Source organism: Peromyscus californicus, unplaced genomic scaffold, assembly GCF_007827085.1.
Source record: "Peromyscus californicus insignis strain IS unplaced genomic scaffold, ASM782708v3 Scaffold_16__1_contigs__length_79575227, whole genome shotgun sequence".
NCBI lineage: Eukaryota > Metazoa > Chordata > Mammalia > Rodentia > Cricetidae > Peromyscus > Peromyscus californicus.
The window spans coordinates 28,315,647-28,339,053 of record NW_026294458.1 but is presented as its reverse complement, the minus strand read 5'-3'; the positions used below and the strand labels follow the sequence as shown (position 1 = coordinate 28,339,053).

The 23,407-nt window shown below is 42.0% G+C and overlaps 1 protein-coding gene across 8 annotated transcripts in view; it reads right to left on the bottom strand.

Annotated features, from left to right (window-relative positions):
* Positions 1–23,407, bottom strand: part of Spice1 (spindle and centriole associated protein 1) — a 48,478-nt gene that overhangs the window by 6,654 nt on the left and 18,417 nt on the right. For all 8 annotated transcript variants that reach the window (XM_052740768.1, XM_052740771.1, XM_052740767.1 and 5 more), the window contains 9 exons: positions 22,637–22,752; positions 12,619–12,758; positions 12,281–12,418; positions 11,673–11,938; positions 10,526–10,657; positions 6,462–6,612; positions 5,286–5,510; positions 3,003–3,493; positions 192–375 (listed from right to left, as the gene is read on the bottom strand). In XM_052740768.1, coding sequence (XP_052596728.1) covers positions 192–375; positions 3,003–3,493; positions 5,286–5,510; positions 6,462–6,612; positions 10,526–10,657; positions 11,673–11,938; positions 12,281–12,418; positions 12,619–12,758; positions 22,637–22,752 — 1,843 coding nt within the window. The remainder of the gene's footprint in view (positions 1–191; positions 376–3,002; positions 3,494–5,285; positions 5,511–6,461; positions 6,613–10,525; positions 10,658–11,672; positions 11,939–12,280; positions 12,419–12,618; positions 12,759–22,636; positions 22,753–23,407) is intronic.

Below are 23,407 nucleotides of genomic sequence, written 5' to 3'. Positions count from 1 at the left end.
GACTCCATATGAACTCTCAAAATTGAGAGGGAAAAGTGTTTCTATCTGGAAGTCAGGAATCTGTGACCCACCGGCCCAGGCTCTGAGAGGGGAAAACATTTCTCTCTGGAAGTCAGGAATCTGTGACCCACTGGCCCAGGCTCTGAGAGGGAAAAACGTTTCCATCTGGAAGTCAGGAATCTGTGACCCACCGGCCCAGGCTCTGAGAGGCGACTGAACAGGTGACACGGGCGAAGAGGAAAGGTTCAAACCAACGAGCTTCTGCTGCTCTATGAGCTGGAGCAGTTTGCTGCGAGCCTCCATGCTCTGCCGGTTCAACTCCGCAATCCGTTCCTCCATGCTACTTGGCACTAGAGATTGAACTACTGGGAAATTCTTCAGGGGGAAAAAAGACATAAATTCATTATTAAAAAAAACCACACAGTTCTGATTTTTATTCAAAGTACCAGCAATTCGGTATTCATAGCCTTGCTATAAACACATACGAATGATGGAGTAAAATAGTTTATAAATCAAAATAAAGGCACACACACACACACACATTCTTCTACTGCTGCTGCCGTATGAGCACAGTCTAATGGGACAAGGCTTCCCTGAATCTCTTCCTACTTGCCTCAGCCGAACTAGCAAGAAAAGATAACACGAGGAAAGCTGTCTGCCAGTGAGCCAAATGCCGCACTCCTACTGATGATAGGTCTGAGCCGGGGCAGACTACACAGGAATATCTCTCAATTTGAAAAGGATGTTTTTATAATTTCAGTCTTCAAACATGCTTCATGAATTTGGCAAAATTATCTGGCAAAGACTCTAAAAATCCTCCCAGTCCTGCCCACGTGACAGCCCCTCCAGGCTGCTTCTAGCCTTGGAGATCTGATGTAAGAAGATCCGTGAGTAGAAGGAGCCTAAGGTACAGAGAAAAGTCAAACAGTACAAAAGAAAAGGTTACTCCAGGGATATAATGTAAGTTTAGTTTGAAAGCCCCAAGAGAAATGTACTTTCATCGTTCATAATAATTTCATTTAGCTAAATACATCCTTTTGTGGGGAAAAACCAATCCCTGATAGAAATGACTAATTTGAAACTAATACCTACTAGGTTATGGGGGTTTTGCTTGTTTGTTTTTTGGAAAAAGGTAAGTAAACCAGTGAGGATCAAAGTCCATTTTGTATTTCCAATTAAAAAAAAAAAAAAGGGCTAGTAAGGGCAGCAGTATTAGACTTCCCTTTCCAGGGTAGTATATGTACTATTTAGAAAGGGCATAGGCTCAGCATTTAACTGTTGTTACCTTTTTAAAAGCAACAGTGGTCTGTTTCAAATGATCTTCAAAACTGCACAAGCATCTAAGGCACTGTGCATGCTGCCGCCTGCCTGGGACACTCGCTCCTTCCTGGCTTGCCCTCTTGAGCCAGTGATAACAGAGGCAGCTCCTCCCACCCCGCACTGTCCACACCAAAGCCTTCAATCAGGATCTCAAAGCCTTTAGGAAGGCAGCTACCTCAGAACCCCCTAGTCCTGAGGCTGCCCACTGCTTCAGACAGCAAGAGCCGTTACCACCCACTGTCAGATCCAGAGCAGTCACCTGTGCTCAAAAAGGGTCAAATAAAATATCCCCACGACCAGGATGTGTCATGGACACTCCGCCTGGGACTTAGATTCGCTTTTCTCTCCACAAACAATGAATAAAGGTTTAAGTTATCAGATTAGTCTACAGAGTTTATTTTACTTAAAAAATTTCTCTTGACAGGGAGACAAATCCACATGATCTTACTCATGTAGAGAATTTACAAAAGCTGATCTCATAGAAGCTGAGAGTCGATTAGTGGTTATTGGAGCTAGGGGAAGAGTAAGAAGGGGATGGAAGCTTGCTAAGAACAGTTAGACAGTGTTGACTGGATTGTCTTGTTGCTGTTCTTAAGACAGATCTCATACCATAGCCCAGAACTCACTAAAGTAGCCCTGGCTGTTTTCAAACCCACGGCAACCCTGCCTCAGTCTCTTGAGGATTACAAGCGTTGAACCCCATGCTTGGTACTACAGTTACACAGGAAAAAAAAAAAAATCGCACTCTACAGTAAATAAGAACAGTGCTCCTCAGAATGTGACCAGACCAGCAGTCCTGGCATCACTGAGGGACTACTAGAAAGGCACCAGGTCCCACCCAGACCTACTCATGCACCACATTCTAGCAAGCTCCTCAGATGGTTCACGTGCACATTAAAGTTTAACTGATTCTTTAAATATAATTTCTATAGGAAAACCCATTCTGTGTCCTAGAAAAAAGTTATTTATCAGTTAAGGGCCAACTACTTTTTCATAGGCCACATGAAGAGTAAAGTTACTTTCAATTAAAATCTAGCTGTGCAGCAAGCATTCTATGTCCTCCTCATTCCGTATCATTCATTTCTGGCTTATCCTTAGCCGCCTACACATCCTACCTTAACTCTACTTACTGCAGTCATACGTTTTTTCTTTCATGTTGTCTTATTTAGTGCAATACGAACTAACAGATAAGTTTTATCTCTCTTGTGAGGAAGACATATCAAAGCTATAGTCACTTCTGGAAAGAAATCTCTTCGGATGCCTGTTACAGCCTGAATATGCAACGCACCACCAGCTCACACACGGGGGCCTGCTTGCCAGCTGGTGGGTTTTAATGAATGGATTAAACCTCTGAAGGAGCCATAGTATTATGGGAGGTGATGAAAAGGAGAAGGTAGGGCTCAGCTGGACTAATTTGGTCACCTGGGACATATCTTAAAGAGATGTGCCTTGTCCTCTGACCCTCTGGGCCACCATGAGATAGTAGCCTCTGCCATGTGTTCCTGCCACCATGATACTCTGTCTAACTTCAAGTCCAGAGCAATAGATTCTGCCACCTGGAGTAAACCCTCTGAAACCATGAGCGAAAACTGTCCCTCGTCCCTCTGCTTAATCCGTCCCAGCAGTGAGAGGTCTAACAGTGTCCAGTTCCTGCCTTGTCCTTAGTCTTTGCTGGTACTTACAGCAGGCAGGTCACCGGCACTTCCCTGTTTGCTTGGCTCCCGAAGTCCATCCCCTTGCTCTCCCACCGACACCGACTGGGTAATATTACTCAGGTGTGCCTTGATGGCCGAATTCTGCAGTGTCAACTCAGCAATCCGTGCCATTATGTCCTTCCTCTGGGCCAGTGCCTCGTTTGTTCTAAGCTGCTGCCCATCTCCGAGCACTGGGGGCTCTTCTGAGAACACAGGACTTCTCGACTGCTGAGTGGTGGGAAGGGAACTGCAAGGGGGCTGGGACAGGTTAACAAACGGTGCCTGAGTTTTGTTCTCTAGATCTTCCCCCATGTGAGAAACTCTCCACCTCTGAGTGAAGAGGCGATTTTCCTCACTTGAGTTCTGAATGTCTGGATCAACAGGCAAGGTCTTCTTTTCCCAGGTCTGTCCTTTCTCTATGACTTCCACAGTGGGGGGGATTCGTGGAGCAGGGCGGGTCTGGACCGTTCTCCTCAATACTGCGGACGAGAATTGAAGACAGTCGTAAGCATCCTATTCTCCATAAACTGGTACCAAAATCAGCGCGTCAGTCTGTCATGGTAGTCAGGGAAATACTTCAGTAGACGGGTTTGGCTTCTGAGTGCCTAAGTTATTTTCGTAAAGGAGTATGTATAATCAAGTCCAGAAACTTTCACATCCCTGAGACCATACACTTTGACACATATAACTCCTATCCAGGAATAGTGATGCATGCCTGTAGTCACAAATGAGGAGGAATGATCTTGAGTTTGAGGCCAGCCTGAGCTACACAGTGAGACACTAGGTGGAGTGGGGGAGGAAAAAACCTCAATAATTACTATAAGAAATAAAAATCTAATCTGAACAGAAATCATAGCTCAAAGCATACTTCCTTATTCTAGACATAATTAAAAACTTCTCAGGCCCCCGAGAAAGAAATATTAAACTATGTAATTAGCATTAAAGTAAAAAAATTCTCATATGCTAGAATAAGGAAGCTGGGGTCCAGAAGAGGAAACTTAGTCCAAACTTGCCCCGAGTCAACGAGGAGTGATCAAGCCACCAGCACCCGACTCTCAGCCCAGCGCTGTCTCCATTATTATTATTATTATTATTATTATTATTATTATTATTATTATTTTATTACAAACAGCAAGGCACAAATCCAGTAGCAAGGATTTGCCATGTTCTTCAACCTCTGGACCCTCTTCAGTTCCTTTACCAAAAACACATCAAAGTACAGACAATCTGTGAAACTCTGAGTCCCAACACTAAAAGTTAGGTTCTACTGCTCTGCAAGAAAATATTAGTAACTTTTAAAGAAATAAAAATCCATGTAAAATAGGGATGGAAAAGTATCTCCCAAAAAGGAGCTGGGAAGCTGTCTCAGCAGTCAGAGTCCCATGCACACAGGCTGCAGTTCCATTCTCAGACTGCACAGGAGATAACAACTCCCCAAAGCTGTCCTCTGACCACCACATACAAGCCATGGCATCCATGTCTACACACACACACATTCTCTCTCTCTCTCTCTCTCTCCCTCTCTCTTCCTCTCCCTCTCAAAATTAGTTAATACAATTTACAAAGGAGGTGGACAGTGATGAAGGAATATACTTAATATTGTTGATTGTTGGCCTCCACACAGGCACACATGGGTGAGTGAAGTGTCCAATACACACAAAATAAACAAAGAAAAATAATTAAAAATATTTTTTCAAGGACCAGTAACACACAGCTCAGTGGGTAAAAGCACTTGCCACCAAGCCTGATGACCGGAATGTGACATGCAGGACCCACACGGTGGAAGGCAAGACTCCACGACCACAAGTGTCCTCTGCGTGCCAGGGTACACACGTGTATACACGTACATAGTTGGTCACCAGCCGCATGCCTTTGAAGAGTGTATTTTTCCCACATCCTCCTTCTCATTCTGTCTCTGGGATATCATGAAGTGAGCGGTTTTCCTCTGCTGTGTCTTGTTCTACCGCTGCTCAGAAAGAACAGAGCTAGCTGACCATGGACCACTGAACCCGTGAATGAAAGTAAGTTATCCAGTGATTTTCACAGTGATGAGGGAAGGAGGGGGACAGGGACACATATGACACAGACAATACTACCCTAAAATACAAGTGTGTGCGTGCATGCGTGTGTGTGTGTGTGTGTGTGTGTGTGTGTGTGTGTGTGTGTGTATTCAACACATTATATATACACACACACATATATAATAATACATCATATGAATGAAGGGTAAAACTCACAGCTTCCATGGAAATGTAGAAGAGCCATGCTTACCATCCTGCAGAGGAGAGAACTCCGAGTTGCTCTTCTGCCTGGGTGGTGTTAACATCACAGCTGGCTCGAAAATATGTTCTGGGAAATTACTGGCCAGATTCAAGTTCTCTGTGGGGGTCGGGCCCTGAGAGAGTTTAACAGGCAACTCCTCCTGTGGGAACTCAACGGCTTCTTCCCCTCTGAACATCAATGGCATGGAGACATTACTGCTTACAACAGGACCCTCTGAGAAAGGTAAGAGGATGTTAATTTCAAAGGAACAAAAAGGATTTATGAGCATCTTTTAGGTATTTAGTCTATTTTAAAATTTTTATCTATTTGTTTTTTGTTTACATATACGTGTGTGTGTGTGTGTGTGTGTGTGTGTGTGTGTGTGTGTGTGTGTGTGTGTGTCTATTCAAATGTACACCATATGCTTTCAGGAGCTCACAGAGGCCAGAAGAGGGCTTCAGATCTCCCTGGAATTGGAGTTACAGGCAGTTATGAGCCACCACAGGGGTGCTGGGAACTGAACCTGGGTCTTCTGCAAAAGCAGTAAGTGCTCTTAACCACTAAGCCATCTCTCCAGCCTCCAGATATTTATTTTTAAATGCATTTAAGTAGTGTGAAAGTTCCTAGAATCCTCAGTCTCTCAGGTATATCCTCCTTTGCCAATAATTCATAGGCAGGCTCTTGTTTTGTGTAGGAAGAGCTCTGAGCTATATAAAGAAAGCCACTTACCACCCCTACCCTCACCTTCCTAATGGTCATGACAAATAAGGCAAGAACGAAACTTTTTAATAAACTGACTTCCATAAACAAGGGTCATTGTAAAACCAGGTAACTTGGTAGGTCATCGTTAACAGTGTGGTGCATTCCATGCTATTCTAACAGAGTTAACATAGGAAGATGTGAACCAGGTTTCACCTACATGCCATTTATGACTTTCCCACAGGCAAAGATGAGATTTCAAAAGAACCTTATAACCCCTGAATTTCTCACCCTTCAGTAACTAAAGGTTTCTCAGAAGCAAAGCTTAACTCGCCAACATTATATTAATGAAATAATAATAGCAAAGCCCACAAGAAGACAGTGACCATGTATAAGTTATATTTTAGTCTGCCACTTCTTCAAATCCATCAGCTCTAGCTTCTCTGTTATTTAATGACAGTCTGGGAATAATAAGAATCCACCTACCTACATTATCCATAAGTCTTCTACCCAGAGTTGCCCTTTCTGATGCTTGACTTTCTTGTCTGGAGTTACTTATCACAGGACAGTTCTTAATGGTATGTGTGAGCGATATAAGCTGCTCGTCTGTAGAGACCATGTACTGCTGAAGTCTCGCCTACAGAAAAGCACACATCACTGGTATAAGAGACATCAAACCATTATCTAACAAGTAAGCCGTCCGGAGATGGGAGTGTGTGTGTGTGTGTGTGTGTGTGTGTGTGTGTGTGTGTGTGTGTGTGTGTGTGAGAGAGAGAGAGAGAGAGAGAGAGAGAGAGAGAGAGAGATCATTATTTTAAATACTCACTCTAAAGCCATGTTATTCATAGTTACAAATACTCTAAAGGTATCATGATGGTAAAATGATTAAATAAATCACAAACTACTAGTTACTAAGTACTCTGCTATAAAACTCTTTTTTTTAATAGAGCTTTTAATTTAACAAAATCTTTTCATATAGATTATCTCCACTGACTAACTACAAGAGTGATACATTAGGTAGGGGAAACTCAATAGAGCATTCCATGGGCATTTAAGTGAATAAACTAAAGACATACAGTATATAGATGAAATAGTGTTATGGGCAAAAGTACAGCATTTTATATGTAGTATTATTACAATTTTATATTTTATCTTTATGGGAGCAATAACTATATTTTATGTATACTCAGATTTGTCTACACACGTGTATATATCTACTAATATTATATAATTTTAAAATTTTAAATAAATAAAATATCACACCAATGATTTACTTTCTGTCATATAGCTGGACATGTTTAGAATTCCATTCTTACATTAAAAGTCAGCTTATTGTCCAGAAGTTTAAATGGATTTGTTTTTTCTTTATCTTTTCCATACTGTAAATAGATATAAATAGGTCACGTGAAATCAATAAATCTGATTAAAACCACAAAATGCAGGTGTTTTGTAAATACTGACACATGGTTCTTAGAAGCATAGGCGATGGCAGGCAAAAAGGAAGAAGGAGGAGTTGTATGGACTGCCGAGACCTTGTCACAAAGACAAAGTAGGAGAAAGCAGGGATGACAGTTAGTGGCACATCCTAGGTGCTTAGAAACACAGACAACTAATAAAAGTGGGTGTGGTCCAGACATCAGAAATATTAGCAATAGTGTAGAAGAATAAAGCATGAGACAACTTTCTGTCACCAGCCATGTTCTCCCCAAATTTCACACTCATATATTCAGTGGTCTTTTGAGTACTCCCATCTAGGACTCCTCTTGAAGCTGTCTACAGCATAAACAGCAGCTCATCTTTTCAATGCCTAATCCTACACTGCCCAGTTACCTTTGGTTCTTGTTCTCTCACATCCTGTCCTTCACTCCATTTCCAACGGGACTGGTTGACCTTCAGAACACACTCTGAATTTGCTCAATCTTCACTGTTTCCCATTTCAACTCTAGACCAGGCTGCTCTGCCCCATCTGAATCAACCTAACAACTCCAAGATGCATGTTCTGTTTTGTCAGCCTGCTGCCCTCCCTACTTCTGCCCTCAAACTGCAGTGTGAGACAGCAGTGATTTCACAGGGGCACCAGAGGGCAGCTTCAGCTCTCAGGAAACACCAGTAAAGATGCCATCTATGCAGAATTAGTCTATGCAACCATTAACTGGCAGCAGCTCAGAGATGGAAAATGGGATTTCATTGTATTATTTTTGATAGTATCAAATCTGCTTAGCCAAGCATGGCAGCACACACCTGCAATTCTAGTACATAAGAAGCTGAGACAGGAGAATCACAAGGTCAGGGCCACATTACGCCACATAGTGAGACCCACTTTCAAATAATAACAAGAAAGCCAACCCCAAAATAATCAAATCTGCTCTGGCTGGGTTTCTGGAAGCAGCTATGTTAAAAATATAAGTTCTGGGTAGAAACACACTGTGGAATAAGAAATGAGGATAATGATGTCCAATATAACTCTAAGCTTATGATAGTTGTACAGTGTCAGAAAGGTATACATATCTCACTGATAAATAATTGTAGTCATTTATGAACAAAATAAATGTATGACTTCATTTCTACTTATATAGTAAGTATTTATTAGCACTAAGTGTATTATTGTTAAAATCATTCCCACAGTTGTTAGACCTGAGTCAAGAGACACGAGGTTACCCAACAAAGGCAGCACTCCCTGCTGTAGTCACACACGGCAGGCACAGTGAGTGGAGTCTTAGTCTGGTGTAGTCCTTAGCACAGTGCATGCAGCACAGGAGCCCAGATGAGCCTCCAAAGACTTCAGACACATCACGACTCTTCTCATTTCATTTGCCGACTTCCTTAACCGGCATGCAGAGCCCTATGCGAGGCACTTATGCAATCTTATCTCTGACTGCTCTCTTTCCACTTCACTTCCTCCACACTGTGTCCCTAAGGACTGTGAAGCCCCAGTTACACGTCCATCTCAAGACCTGTGCTCTTACTTCTCCTGTCTATACTGCTCTTCGAGCAATCTACAAGTATTAGTTACCCACAACGACAAAAAGATGAGTAAAACATTCTGTGCTCTCAAGCAGCATAAAGTCTGTGATGACGACTGACATAGAAATGACGTAAGCAAGTAACTTCAATGACACAACATCCAAATGCATCAGAAGTGTGCAGAGGAGGACTGTTCAGGGGGCTAGGGAGATGGCTCAGTCAGTAAAGTGCTTGCCACACACACATGAGGACCTGAGTTCAAATCCTCAGCACCCATGTAAAATGCCAGGCATGGCAGCATATGCTTATGACCTCAGTGCTGGGGGCACAGAGGTGGGGGGATTCTTGGAGCTCACTGGCCAGTCTCCATCTTCACTGAGAAACCTAACTCAAAAGCTAAGGTAAAGAGGGACTGAGGATGACCCCAACATCAACCTCTGTGCTCCACACACACTTGCAGACACACATGAACGTATCATCACATAACACACACACACACACACACACACACACACACCCCTTAAAGAAGTTTGCAAGCTGTCAGTTTTCTAGAAAAGATATTGTATGCCTTTTTGTGGAGCAATTAGTCAAGCAGCAAGTCAAATACGAAGTTGCTGAAAACAGTCATGGTAGCATCTGATGTCACTGCAGGAGGGCTGAAAGGCTAGGCTATCTTTTGTTCTAAAATGACAGCTGGCTACCAGAATGCTCCTTCACATTTCGTATAAATGGCCACAGTGTTGGTAGCTATTTAAATGTAGATTCTGTTATCTCCACTCCATGGCATGTTTCTTAGAAACAGCAAACTTATCCTATATATTATGTGCAATTTAAGTTTAGAATACAGGATCCCAGCATAACAAATGTCATTAACACCCACTCCTGCTGCTGAGCCTGACAGGTAATGGCACCAGCACAGCTAAGCCATCCACAGCTCCAGAAGAAACCTGCATGCATACAGACATGCTCCATTACTAAACATGGAGCCTTTAGAAAATCACATGAATACTTGCATGGTACTATGTTCTTCTCCAAGAACCCTGCATGTACATAAAGACATACTTTGTATTAGGATAGGCCCACAGGGTCAAGGAAATTGCCAAACCAGTTGCCAAGGCATGCACATAACATACTTCCTTATGAGCCAACCTGGAGTCTGCCTGAGGGCCTAGCAACAGGTGCTGTCAGAGTTCCTGATCGTGCCCAGCCAATGAGGGATGACCACATAATGCCACCAGCCTGGGTGCTGGGAGGAATAACCGAGTCTGCTGTTTGCCTTCAACTGACTCCTGGTGTTTGTGTTGTTGACACTGTGCCTTCTCACCCCCTCCCCCAAGGCAGCCATTAGGATCCAGCAACATCGCTTCACTACTAAACATGGATCCTTTGGGAGAGCATGTGAATACCTGCATGGTCCTATGTTCTCTAAGAACCCTGCATGTATATAAAGACAAGCTCCACTACTAAACATGGCTCATTGGGAGAGCATGTGAATACCTGTGTGGTCCTATATTCTCTAAGAACCCTGCATACATACAGACATGCTCCACTACTAAACATGGCTCATTGGGAGAGCATGTGAATACCTGTGTGGTACTATTTTCTTCTCTAAGGAGAAGAATTTCTGCGGTCAGAGCATCGATGAGCTCTCGGTGATCACCTAACATCTGTTCCAGATGCTGCCTTGTCTCTACTTCTTTCCGCAGTTGAATCTCACTCTACAAAACACAAAAACAAAAATAAACTCCCATCAGGAGGATCACATACTGGAAACTGCATTTCTACAAAGAGAAGCATGAACCATGACAATGATGAGACTTGAAACTTCATTAGAAGGCTATATTTAATTAATAAAAATGCACCTTTTTGTCCTCGTCCCATCTTTAAGAAGATGTAATGCTTTTTATAAATGGTATACATAATCAAAGAACTACATTTTTTTCATTTAAAAAGTGAAGGGCTGTGCATAAATACTGTTTGAATACCCAGACCATCTCTAAAAAGGCATACTGTTTCTGGTCATAACGGTAGGCTACAAGGAAACAAACCGGTTAGTTACAAGTTAGGAATGAAAATTAGTGCTTCTGTATCTTTGAATATCATGCTGTGTGATATACTGCCAATCAAAAATTCATTGTTAAATGTAACTTAAAACAAGTACATTCAACTACACTGACTAGTTCTACTACTAAGTGTCATGGCTTTGAAAGTAAGAGGACAGCTAAAAGGCACAGGTCACTAGCCCTGCACTGTCTTCTCAGCACTGGCATGCTCTTCAGGACTACAGGCTGAAGGGGAAAGAATGCTGAGAGCTGGGAGGATAACAGGAGTGGGAGGGAGACCAGAGAGGATGGGGGTGACAGACATCAGAATGGACCATGTCTGAGCAACATACCAAAGCTACAGTTAACAGTGGAATCTAAACCAAAACACCCTCAGAGTAATACTTGCAACTAGCATATGATATTACTTTATTTATAGCAGATTTTTCTTACTAGTCACTTTTTTGTAAAGCTTACAGTAACATCAGAATTATTTAGCTAAGTAGGTGTGTCAAATGATAGAGGGGGACTACAAGCATAAATTTTACTGCAAATAAACTAAAATTGAGTAAAATAAAGCGATTCAAATTTCACTGTGCTTATTTGGAGGTTGCAATAAATTAAGCAAGGAGAAAACAATCCACATATATTCATGCCTGAGGGGAAGATCCACGTAACCTTGTATTCTTACCTCTTTAAGGTACCGCACCAGGCGGCAGAGGGAGCTCACCAGTGACAGAGTGAAGCCTGTGAGTCCCTGGCCACCCTGCAGCCCCTTGACCTCACGCCCCGTCCACCGCTCATACTCTTCCATTTCATGTTCCACTTCATGGATCATGTGTTTCAGGATATCCAAGCTCGAGTTGTTGCTACTTGGTAAGTCTGTGGAGGTTGTGCTGGAGGATAACATGTTTTTCTTCTGCTTAGAAGGAGCACGGATATCTGGTTTTCTTTTCGCTGAGAACGACAAAAATCATTCTATTTCAAAACCAGGAAAACCACAACTACTAAATTATCAAGAAAATGTTTAATTTTTCACCATTCAAGAGTTAGAAGTTACCATAGTTTTTAATAATAAAAACCTACAACATTGAAACAAAGTTTACATTATCTATAACTAACATATTCTCTCTCTCACATGATGTGGGACAAAAAGGATTTCTCAGCTCTCCCTCAGCAAACTCATACTTAAACATATTCAATTGGATGGACTTCGGGGGAAACCCAATTACTGTGACTAACACAGCTATGACAGATGTGTGTCTACACTTCATCTTTGTGAAGTGAGACGATGTGCACCTTTACTTGGCTGCTGCTTCTGCTTCCTTGAGTTCAGCACTTGTCCTACCACATAGCTGGAGTCTGCAGTCTCAGCGGACTCCTCGGGCTGAAGCCCAGCCTGGAGTCTCTTGATGGCATCGGTCGCATTCAGAGCATCTGCAAAGGACGAACAGAGCAGAATGCATTTCAAGGGAGCGAGCTTTCTCTAAAAACATTGGCACTAACGATCCATCAGGGTTTAGTCAATGCACAAAGACCCCAAAAGTTAAGTAGCATTTGAAAATTACTGTGTTCAAAACCAACAAACAAAACCTAGGAAAGTTTGCTACTAGAAATACTAGAAAAGCGCAACTAGCCTTTCTGTTCCTCCGCTGAGAGCACCAGGGACGGGGTTCCTGGAGGGGTCCCCTGTGACTGGGTAGCTAGTTTCTGCTGAATATCAGTCCACAATTGATTGATTAATTCAGAATTCTCTTCCTTTAGTTGGTGAAGAAACCTGGAAGTTACAGGACAATTAGGATTAATAGGTGCTATCATTTAAACTGTTTGACTGTTTTATGTGCTCAATTTGAAAGTTTTTATCAAATCACAACGAAAGAAACAATTTTATTGACTTTAGCTGACAAGACAATCTTGTGATGATGAGAAATGTACCCCATAGGCTTACACGTTCGAACACTTTGGCCCCGGTGGTGCTGTTTGGGAAGGTTTTGGAACCTTTAGGAGTGGTAGCCTTGCTGGAGGAGGTCTGTCACTGGGGGTGAGGCTTAGTGAAGCTTTTATAGCCGGCCCCACTCCTTCCTCTCACTTTCCGCTTCCAGACGGCCAGTGCCATGTGACAGGCTGCCCCCTCCTGTCACCACGCCTTCCTGCCGAAATAGACTGTATCTTCTCTGCAACTTTAAGCCAAAATTCTTTCTTCCTTAGGCTGCTTTTGTCTGGGGATTTTATCATAGCAACAGAACAAAGCTAACCCAGACAGGTAGGAAGCCAAAAGGCCCCTCATCTAAGGGAAGAAATCCATCCATCTACCTTCCGGTTTCTACGTCCCATGGTCCCTTACACAGGAGTGCTTGCTTTGGAGTTCTGTCATATAGCCTCCCTTCTTTCTTCCTCTAGAGTAATTATGCACACGGTTCTGCACCATGCGGTTTCTCTCCCCTTCAAGAGGGCCAGTCTACACGGCAGACAGTCTGCTCATATTGAAGTAAACGCTTCGTAGAGATGGGGCAGGAGTCAGAAGAGGAGCGTAGGGACTTAGCCCTTTCAGGACAGACCTCAGCCCTTTCCACAAACATTCTTGTCACGGACAATGCTGGTATTTTATTTCTCACCTGAACTGAGACTTAAGAAGTGGGAAGATAGAAAACAGAAACAAATTCTACCGGCTAATGAATGAATGTGTAAAATGTGGTGCAGTCATTCTATGGATACTACTCAGCCAGAGAAGGGAATGAAACATTGCTCTATACCGCAACATGAAAGACACCAGACACAAAAGACGGTACACTGCACGATCTGTATGTGACATGTATAAACAGGCAAATCTACAGCGCAGAAAATATAACAGTGGTTATCCAGTGCTGAAAGGATTGGGAGGAAATGTGCTTTCTTTCTGAAGTGATAAAAATATCTTAAGATTGATTGCAGTGATGACCAAATAACTGTTAATGTATTAAAAAAATACTGAATAATTATAAATGAACAGGTTATGTATCTATGAACTATAAATCAACTGTTACAAAATTAAAGAGGAAGTAGATAATCTAATTAAGCCACTCCATAAATCTCAATTTCAAGCAAACTATAAGTAGCACATTAGAATACCATTCGTTAAAAGTGTATCTAGCAAGAAGAGCCATGATATAAGCCTTACAAAGGGGACGAGCAACAAGAAAAAGCCCTCTGTAATACAACACCAGCTTTAAGCTCAACCTTTAGGCTAAATCTCAAGAAGAATGCTCAACACGTTGGACAAATAAACACCACAATCTCACACTTGCATTACCATTTCTAACGTTCATGCTTCCAAGAGTCAGTCTACATAGTAACCACAAAAAAAAAAAAAAAAAAAAAAAAAAAATTGCAGGATCATCAGGGTAGGCTAAAAGCTGGCCTGCCAAAGACACCCACAACCCAATCCCTAGAGTCTATGAATGCTATCTTACCACACTAAAAAAGGGGACTCTGGGGGTTGGGGATTTAGCTCAGTGGTAGAGCGCTTGCTTAGCAAGCGCAAGGCCCTGGGTTCGGTCCTCAGCTCTGAAAAAAAAAAGGGGGGGGGGGGGGGACTCTGCAGATGTGGTCAAGTCAAAGATCATGAAACCGGGACATTTCCTAGATTACTGAGGAGTGCCCTAACTGTAAAACGCGGGCATCCATCGAGAGTCGGATCCACAGGGTGAAGACAAAGGCAGACTGGAGTGACGTAGCCCCAAGTCAGGGACTGCCAACAGCCACCAAAGGGAAAAAGGGAAGCAATAGCTTCTCTACTGGGGCTCTCCCAGGGGGCGGAATGGTCCTAAACACACTTGATTTCTTTTCTTTTTTTTGGTTTTTTGAGACAGGGTTTCTCTGGGTAGCTTTGGAGCCTGTCCTGCAACTCACTTTATAGACCAGGCTGGCCTTGAATTTACAGAGATCCGCCCGCCTCTGCCTCCCGAGTGTTGGGATTAAAGGCGTGCACCACCGCCACCCAGCTGATTTCAGCCTACCGAAACAGATTTCAGATTTCAAACCTCCAGACACAATGAATTATATTGTCTTAGGCTGTCAAGTGTTTGTTAATTTGTTACAGCATCGTCAGAAAACTAATACAGACTATGGACTTGAGTAGAGTGCTAGTGTAGACATAGCATGGAAGTAGTGGCTTGTGGTAAGCCTAGAAGAATTTTTAGGTGAATGACAGAAGTAGCCCACATTGTCTCAAATGAATTACTGGTAGAAATGTGGATGTTAGTAATTCCTCCAATGAAGATACATGTGAGGTGCATTATAGAGAAACCCCGGACTGACTTAGAGAATTCCTATATTGTAAATAGAAAGTTGGCAGACATATGACTGTCAATGGAGCTTCCAAAGTTGCAAAGGATATAAAAAAACATGCTGTTAGTAACTGGAGACCAGCTAATGCTTGGGGTGGTGAAATCTTAGTGCAGCTGTGTACAAAGGAGAACGTTGTAAGTGATGAATCAAGGAGTCTCACTGAGGACATGCAAAGCAAAGTGCTAAGGATACAACGTAAGGAAGAGAAAAGCTGAGGGCAGCCTGTCAAGCAAACAGAACTCAGGCTTCAACTTCAGCTCAGTGGCAGAGTGCTCGCCTAGTATGCTTGAGGCTCCAAGTTCAATCCCTAGCCCTGAAAAGAAGAATCAGGAATTAGAACTTGGAATTCTGAGATATGCTTGGACCTGCAGATCTCAAAAGATGTTCAAATTAGCAGAACAGCTGCTTAGAAAGCAAGCTAGTTCTGAAGGGCAAGATACAATTTCTGGATTGCCTCAGGGATCCCAGCAGAAGCCAGGGTGAAAAAAGATTATCCAACAAAGATCTATGAGGACCTCTTGCCTATCACGTAAAACACGGCCATCTACAAGAGCTCTTGAGAATGTTTTAACAGCAGAAATATCACCAGCTTGGATTGATAGGATGGAGTAAAGAATTGGTGCCAGACCCCTAAAATTCTACAGAGAGGAAAAAGCTGATAAAGCTACTCAGCTATAAACATGAGCTGTCTATCCTTAGGCAAAAGGATGAATGACCCCAAGACCAGAGCTACAGATATACATGTTAAATCCACAGGCACAGAGCCAAGGGGAAACTCAGAAACACTGGGCAGAGCTATGGACCCTGAGGATGAAGACTCAGGCCAGAGATGATTATTTCCAGGCCATGAAACCTAATGGAATTTGTCAGTCTGGATTTCAGTGTCGCTTGTAATTACTGAGTACATTCTTCTTTGCATTATTTTTCCTCCTTTAGAATGGGAATGTCAGCCGGGCGGTGGTGGCGCACGCCTTTAATCCCAGCACTCGGGAGGCAGAGCCAGGAGGATCTCTGTGAGTTCAAGGCCAGCCTGGGCTACCAAGTGAGTTCCAGGAAAGGCGCAAAGCTACACAGAGAAACCCTGTCTCGAAAAACCAAAAATAAAAAAATAAAATAAAATAAAATGGGAATGTCTATAACTCTTCTCCCTGACATGTTCCATCACTGTATTCTGAAAGCAGATCACTTGTTTTCTAATTTCATAGAACTACATAGGAAAAAGAATTCCGTGGTGGCATGGACCATATCCAGAGTCTTCCCATACTTTATTTAATGATGGGATTAGGGACTTCTTCACTAGAACTGACAGAAGGGTATGCTCTTAGACCAGGAAGTGCTCAACCATATCCACAAAATCCATACATACAGTAGTGACATTACAAACAAAATGTAAATTCAAATGGTTCAGCTAATGAAGAACCCTCTCTGATAACACCAAGGAGGAAGTCAGAATAAAGCTGCAACAACACACAAGATGGAAATAAACATACATGAGCATGTGGAGACACTACATGTGTGTGTGCACATTGAACTGTACATATCTATTTCACAGCAGAAGTTAAAAAACAAAAAAGCAGGACATGGTAGCTGTGCATGCTGGTAATCCCAGCCCTTGGGAAGCTAAGACAAAAGAATCACAGACTGGAGACCCATCTGGGCTATAGGGTAAAACTGTGTCTCAAAAACTAAGGGCTAGAAACAGAGCTCAGTAGTAGAGCACTTGAGCATACGCAAGTCCTGTTCAAATCTCAGCACAATAAACAAAGTTTAAAATACTTCTGACAGCAAAATGGTGTGTGTGTGTGCGTACGCACCCATGCATGTGTGTACACATTCTCTGGGTAAGAAATTCTAAAAAATCATTTTTATTTTATGTATGTATTATTTATCTATCTATTTATTTATTTATTGGTTTTTGAAGACAAAGTTTCTTTGGTAGCCTTGGCTGTCCTAGAACTAGCTCTGTAGACCAGTCTGGTCTGGAACTCGTTGAGATCCACTTGCCTCTGCCTCCTGAGTGCTGGGATTAAAGGCAGTATGCCACCACACCTGGCCTAAAAATGAAATCTTTAAATGGAAAAATACCAGGAAAAAATGATTTATTGAATGCCGTAAAGAAATTCTTTAAAGAAAATCTACCTGAGGAATAAGGACTAACACTAGGTGTCCAATGACAGCTTAATTTCATGAGGAGCATGAGGAACTTAAGGAAAGCATCCAAGAACGGAAGTGAGATTAGGGAGACAACAAACGTGAACGGGAGAGAAGACAGTCCTCCATGTCTGCACTAATCACTGACAGAGAAGCAGGACATCAACAGAACAGCCAGCACCGGCAATGGGGACAGGGGAAGACAGACCTACAACCTACAGGGACAACTGTGCAGGATAAAGGGAAACTGTCCTGGACCCTCAACTATGAGACACATCTCAGCAACACTTGAGTCTAAAGGCAGAAAAATAAATGCTGAAGGTGAAGGTAACTGAGTGGTTAGACAAAAACACCAAATTTTCTACAAAAGCAAGAAAATTACTATAGCGTTAGACTTCAGAAAAGCAACATGCAAGGTTACCCAAGAGTGAAGAGCATTGCCAAAAACCCAGCAGTACTTCACATACAAAAGCTACAGAAAAATGTCTCCATATTATGCAGAGAATGAGAGATCTTAGAAACTCAAACCTAACCAGGATGTCTCCACCCAATCCCTCCCCTAGGGGATCAGGGAACCTGTAAAAGAGGAGGTGGGAAGAGTGTAAGAGTCAGAGGAGACGGAGGGCACTAAGGAAACAAGACCCTCTAAATCCACACGAGCAAAGTTCATATGAACTCACAGACCGGGGCAGCATGCACAGGGCCTGCATGGGTCGGCACCAGGGCCTCTGCACACATAGTATGGCTTCCAGTTCAGTGTTTTTAAGGGATTTTTTGAGTGTGGGAACAAGTGGGTCTCTGATTCTTGTACCTTCTCTTGGGTTCTTTTCTTTCTGTTTGCTTTGTCCAATTCAGATGTGTCAGCTTTTTAAAATCTTTAGTGTATATTTTATATTTAAATTATATGTAAAACATTATATATAATATAGTATACCATAATTTATAATAATTTTATTATTATCTCTTAGAAGATATAAGAGAAGCCTGTTTGTTTTCTAATGAGAGACAGACAGAGTGGATCCAGTTGGGAGGGGAGGTTAGGAGAAACTGGGAGGAATAGAGGAGAAGAATCCGTAATCAAGATGTATTCTGTGAGGGAAAAAAAAAGTCTATTTTCAATAAAAGGGGGAAAAAACAAAAATGTCTAAAGAATTCAAAGAACGTTCTATTCACAGGCTCAATAGCATGGGCGTTAACTAAGCAAGATTCAACTACAAAACAATCAAGGAAACAAGAAAGGACTGGATGAGCATTTAATAATTATTTCATGGCTGTAAGATAAAGAAATCATGGTATACAGGAAAGCAGTGTGTATGTTCTGTCAATTCAAAACTAAGGATGCAACTACAACATGGGGAGAAACGCAGAACACATCAGTTGAACCGTCAACGTGCAAAGGAAAATCAAGAAAGCTCTGGCTAACAGCAAAGATTAAGAACAAGACTAATAGCCCTATAACAAGGTCCATACACAAAGGTAGCCATCACACCAGAACTACAATCTTCCTAAACACTTAGACTTTTTAAAGGACAACCATGAATATATAGAAAAAGACACAGTGTGCAAGCCTGCAATCCTGCACGCAGGAGGCTAGGCTGAAGCTGACAGTTTGAGGCCAGCCTGAGGTTCAGTGAGACCAAATCAACAACAAAAAGGAAAATGGTTAACTACAGTGCAAGGCACAGTATGATTAGTGAATATGGCAAATCCGACAGCCAACACACCAACTGTATCAACCGGTATTGGAGCTTACTTCACTAATTAGAACTTTCATACTCACTCTCCACGCAATACAAGGAATACAAGTAATATAAAATAACTGCAAAAGGCTAAATTAAATATAAGAGACTATATGTAAAAAGCAAAGATACTGCAGACAATCAGAAACAAGAAGTAGAGGTTTTATTCCTGATCTCAGACAAAACAGATTGGACCAAAAGGCATTTAATATGGCAATAGAGATTATGAGGCTAAAAGCCATTGACCAAAATAAAGATACAGCATTTATAGATAAACATGTTCTGTAAGTATAGCAGTCACCTTCACAAAAAAGGATGTATTAAACTTCGATTAAGTATATTCAAACAAGAAATATGAAGAAAAACAGAAGTACACTAAAACTAGGAGTCTTTAATACATCACTTTTGGTATATAATATGGCAAAATTAACCTAAGAGACACAAGAAATACAACATAGTCAGCAAGGTAGGTGTTATGATGTACACACAGAACGTTATACCTTCCAATAGAATCACAGGCACTTCTCAAGCACGTACATGGAATACTCACAGAAATGTGATCATAGACAGCTCATAAAGAAAGCATCACCAAGTTCCACAAGGAGAAAGATGACAGGCCACAGCCTGAACACAGTGTGGTTAAACTAGAAATGACAGGGGGGTCTGCAGTTTTGCTTTGTTTTATCTTTAATTATATATGTACAGGCAACGCTCAGTGAAAGGCAGAAAAATAAACTGAAATGACCTCATTTCTTAAATAATCCATTTATTTTTGTCAACTGAAAAAAAAATATACCACAATCCTAAGTCAAGCAGCAACCAAAGAAAGCACAAAGGTAAAAGGAAAAAGTGAGGCAGGAGAAAGAGAACTATTAGCTCAGGTAATAAACCAGGAGCCCAATTCTTTGAAAAATGAAGAAACTGGACTATTAACCAATCTTAAGAGAGGACAACCAAAAGAAATGATGGGGGGATCTGGAGCAGGAGCCCACATGCCCTTCCAAAACAAGCATATTTTATAAGATAAAGGACACAAGAGGCACCTGCTACTTCACTATTATTTTTCACAGCCCTTTAAGTAATCTACTGAAGGGAGAAGGTATAAGACACAGGAAAGAAAAACTGTCCTTTGGAGATGACATGTTAAACCCAGAAGCTAGAGAACTGCTTCCAAACCTCACTTAACCAAGTGACACAGCTGGACCCTGAGGTAAGAAGCAGAACTCACGAATGATGACAGGCTGGAGGGTACAGGGAAGGGTGGTTACCCACCTCCCACAAAGTCCCCAATTCCCCAACCACACAGGGAAAAAACAAGATATAATAGGAGAAAAAAAAAAAAAACTCTACTTAAAAGAAACAAAAGGATAAACTGAGCAAGAAATATTTTCCTACATAGGAAAAATTAAAACATTCCTCAAAAACAAACAAACAAACAAACCACACTTATTAACTAAGGGGAAACACTGTCCTAACACAAAATATCAGTGAGCTTTGTTTTATGAAGTTAAATAAGTTGATACTATTTTTCATATAAAAATAAATTAAAATAATTGAGAACACCCTAATTTTTTTTTTTTCTTTTTGGTTTTTTGAGACACGGATTACTTCAGAGAAGATGATGGGCATCGAAGAAACTCCACATGGAGTTTACTTTCTTTGTGGCAAGTTAGCCACTGGGCAAGAAAGTGCCCTTGCCTCCACTGCTGACAGTCTGCTGTCCAAATGGACAAGCAGGACACAAAGGAAAGTGATCGCCGATCCTTGCCAAGACAAAGTAGGACAGCCCTTCAGAAAACCCCGCTTCACAGATGAGTCTGTCAGATATGTTAGGCCTGAAGGCCGAAGATGGATGCCCCTAAATTACAGAGGAAACTTAGATGACTGTACAGGCAGCCAGCTGTTTCTGTCATTTCTCACATTTTTAGGAAGTCGCTTGCCTGCACTTCCTGTTTACTTAGGTAATATTATTTCCTTCTTGGGTCTCTGATGGAGTTGAAGACTGGACAGTTATAGTTTTCCTTGTTAACAAATTCAGAAAAGAAACTCACTAAAGAGATATAAAGTGTATAAGTTTAAAAGACATCAAAAGATAGTATTGGGTTGGTAAGACAAGTTAGGATAGAAAGTGAATTAGGTACAACATTTTGGACTCACCAAAGCAGGATAAATAATGAAGTATTTTCTCTGAATTTGTCAAATGTTAATGGACTGGACATTATTAATGTAATTCTTGACTGTATATATTGTATATAGTTATTGTACTTATTGTATATAGTTTTTCTTATATTAGTTATAACCTTCTATTATTTCAGACAAAAAAGGGAGAAATAGCCGGGCGGTGGTGGCGCACGCCTTTAATCCCAGCACTCGGGAGGCAGAGCCAGGCGGATCTCTGTGAGTTCGAGGCCAGCCTGGGCTACCAAGTGAGTTCCAGGAAAGGCGCAAAGCTACACAGAGAAACCCTGTCTCGAAAAACCAAAAAAAAAAAAAAAAAAAAAAAAAAAAAAAAAGGGAGAAATATGGTGATATTTGCAATCGAAGAAATAAAGCTTGCCTAAAGATCAGAGGACAGAGCCAGCCATAGAGTTAGCCACAGAGATCAGGCAGTGGTGGCCACACAGGGCTACATGAGATTAATCTAGTCTGAAAAAGAAACAGAGCCAGGCAGTGGTGGCACACACCTTTAATCCCAACACTAGGAAGGCTGAAACAGGAAATGATATGGTTGGGCAGAGAAAGGAATATAAGGTAGGAAGAGACAGGAACTTGCTTTCTCAGGCTGAGGAGTTGGTGAGGTAAGAGGTGGTGGCTGTGGCTTGCTCTGCTTCTCCCATCTTTCAGCTTTCACCCTGATATCTGGCTCCCAGTCTTTTAAGACCAATTAGGATTTGTGCAACAGTGAAACAAGATAAAATGAGATATATATCTATATATCTGCTTGTATTTATAGAAAGGAGTAAAGGAGGAATAAAGAGCTTTTTACACTCCTACAACTTTTAAAAAACAGTCGGAGCCGGGCGGTGGTGGTGCACGCCTTTAATCCCAGCACTCGGGAGGCAGAGCCAGGCGGATCTCTGTGAGTTCGAGGCCAGCCTGGACTACCAAGTGAGTTCCAGGAAAGGCGCAAAGCTACACAGAGAAACCCTGTCTCGAAAGACCAAAAAAAAAAAAAAAACAAAAAAACAAAACCGTCAGGAGGTGGTAGCGCACACCTTTAATCCCAGTACTTGGGAAGCAGATGTAGGCAGATCTCTGAGAGTTCAAGGCCAGCCTGGTCTACAGAGTGAGTTCCAAAACAGTTAGGACTACATAGAGAGAGCCTATCTCAAAAAGCCAACAACAATAATACATCCTGGCATGCTTGGAGTGACTTTTCATGGCATGGTCAGCTTCCTCTGTGACGGTCAAATGTCAGGTTCTTGCCACAGACACATACCTCTCTGTGTTCCTGTTAGACTGTGAGCTGAGGGAGGTGGGCAGTTCACTCTCGCTGTCTTCTGACTGGCTGTGAACAGTGCTCTCTTCTCCTTCACCATCTACTTCATTAAGAGCCTAGCTCAAAATAAAACCGGCAGCACAACCTGATTAGATGCTCACTCATCCTTTCTTCCTGTCACAACAGAAATTTCTCCTCCTAAGGCTAGCCCCTTCCTACGTGTGCCAAACACCGAAACTTCTCAACTCTTCCTCTACTGTCCTTCTAACATCTTTAGAGCCCCCTGCTCCCTTTAGCTGTCAGTATTTAAATGTAAGAAAACCTTTCCCCCTTACACTAAACCTGTGCCCATCCTGAGACACCATCTCTTATTCATCTTTTGTTTTTGTTTAGCCCAGGCTAACTCAATATGTTACGTACCTGAGGCTGGCCACAAATCACAATTGCTTCTGTCTCAGTTTTCTAGTGCTAGTACTGCACACTTGAGCAACCACACTGGCCCCACCAAACTCTTTAAAGAATCATTTCCCACTTTGTACCCACCATCTATGCTCTGCAATTTGGCTTCCATCCTGCCACTCCACCCCAATGCTTTCTACAAGGTCAATGTCTGCTCGCTGATTCCTGAACAGACAATTCCGTCTTTCCCTTTCCTTCACTGACTCATGACATCACAAGCTCCCTTCCTCCACAGTCAGTAAGGACTGTGTGTGCATGAGGAATTTATCCAACACCCCCACCACACACACAATAAAGGGCCAGGCATGGCAG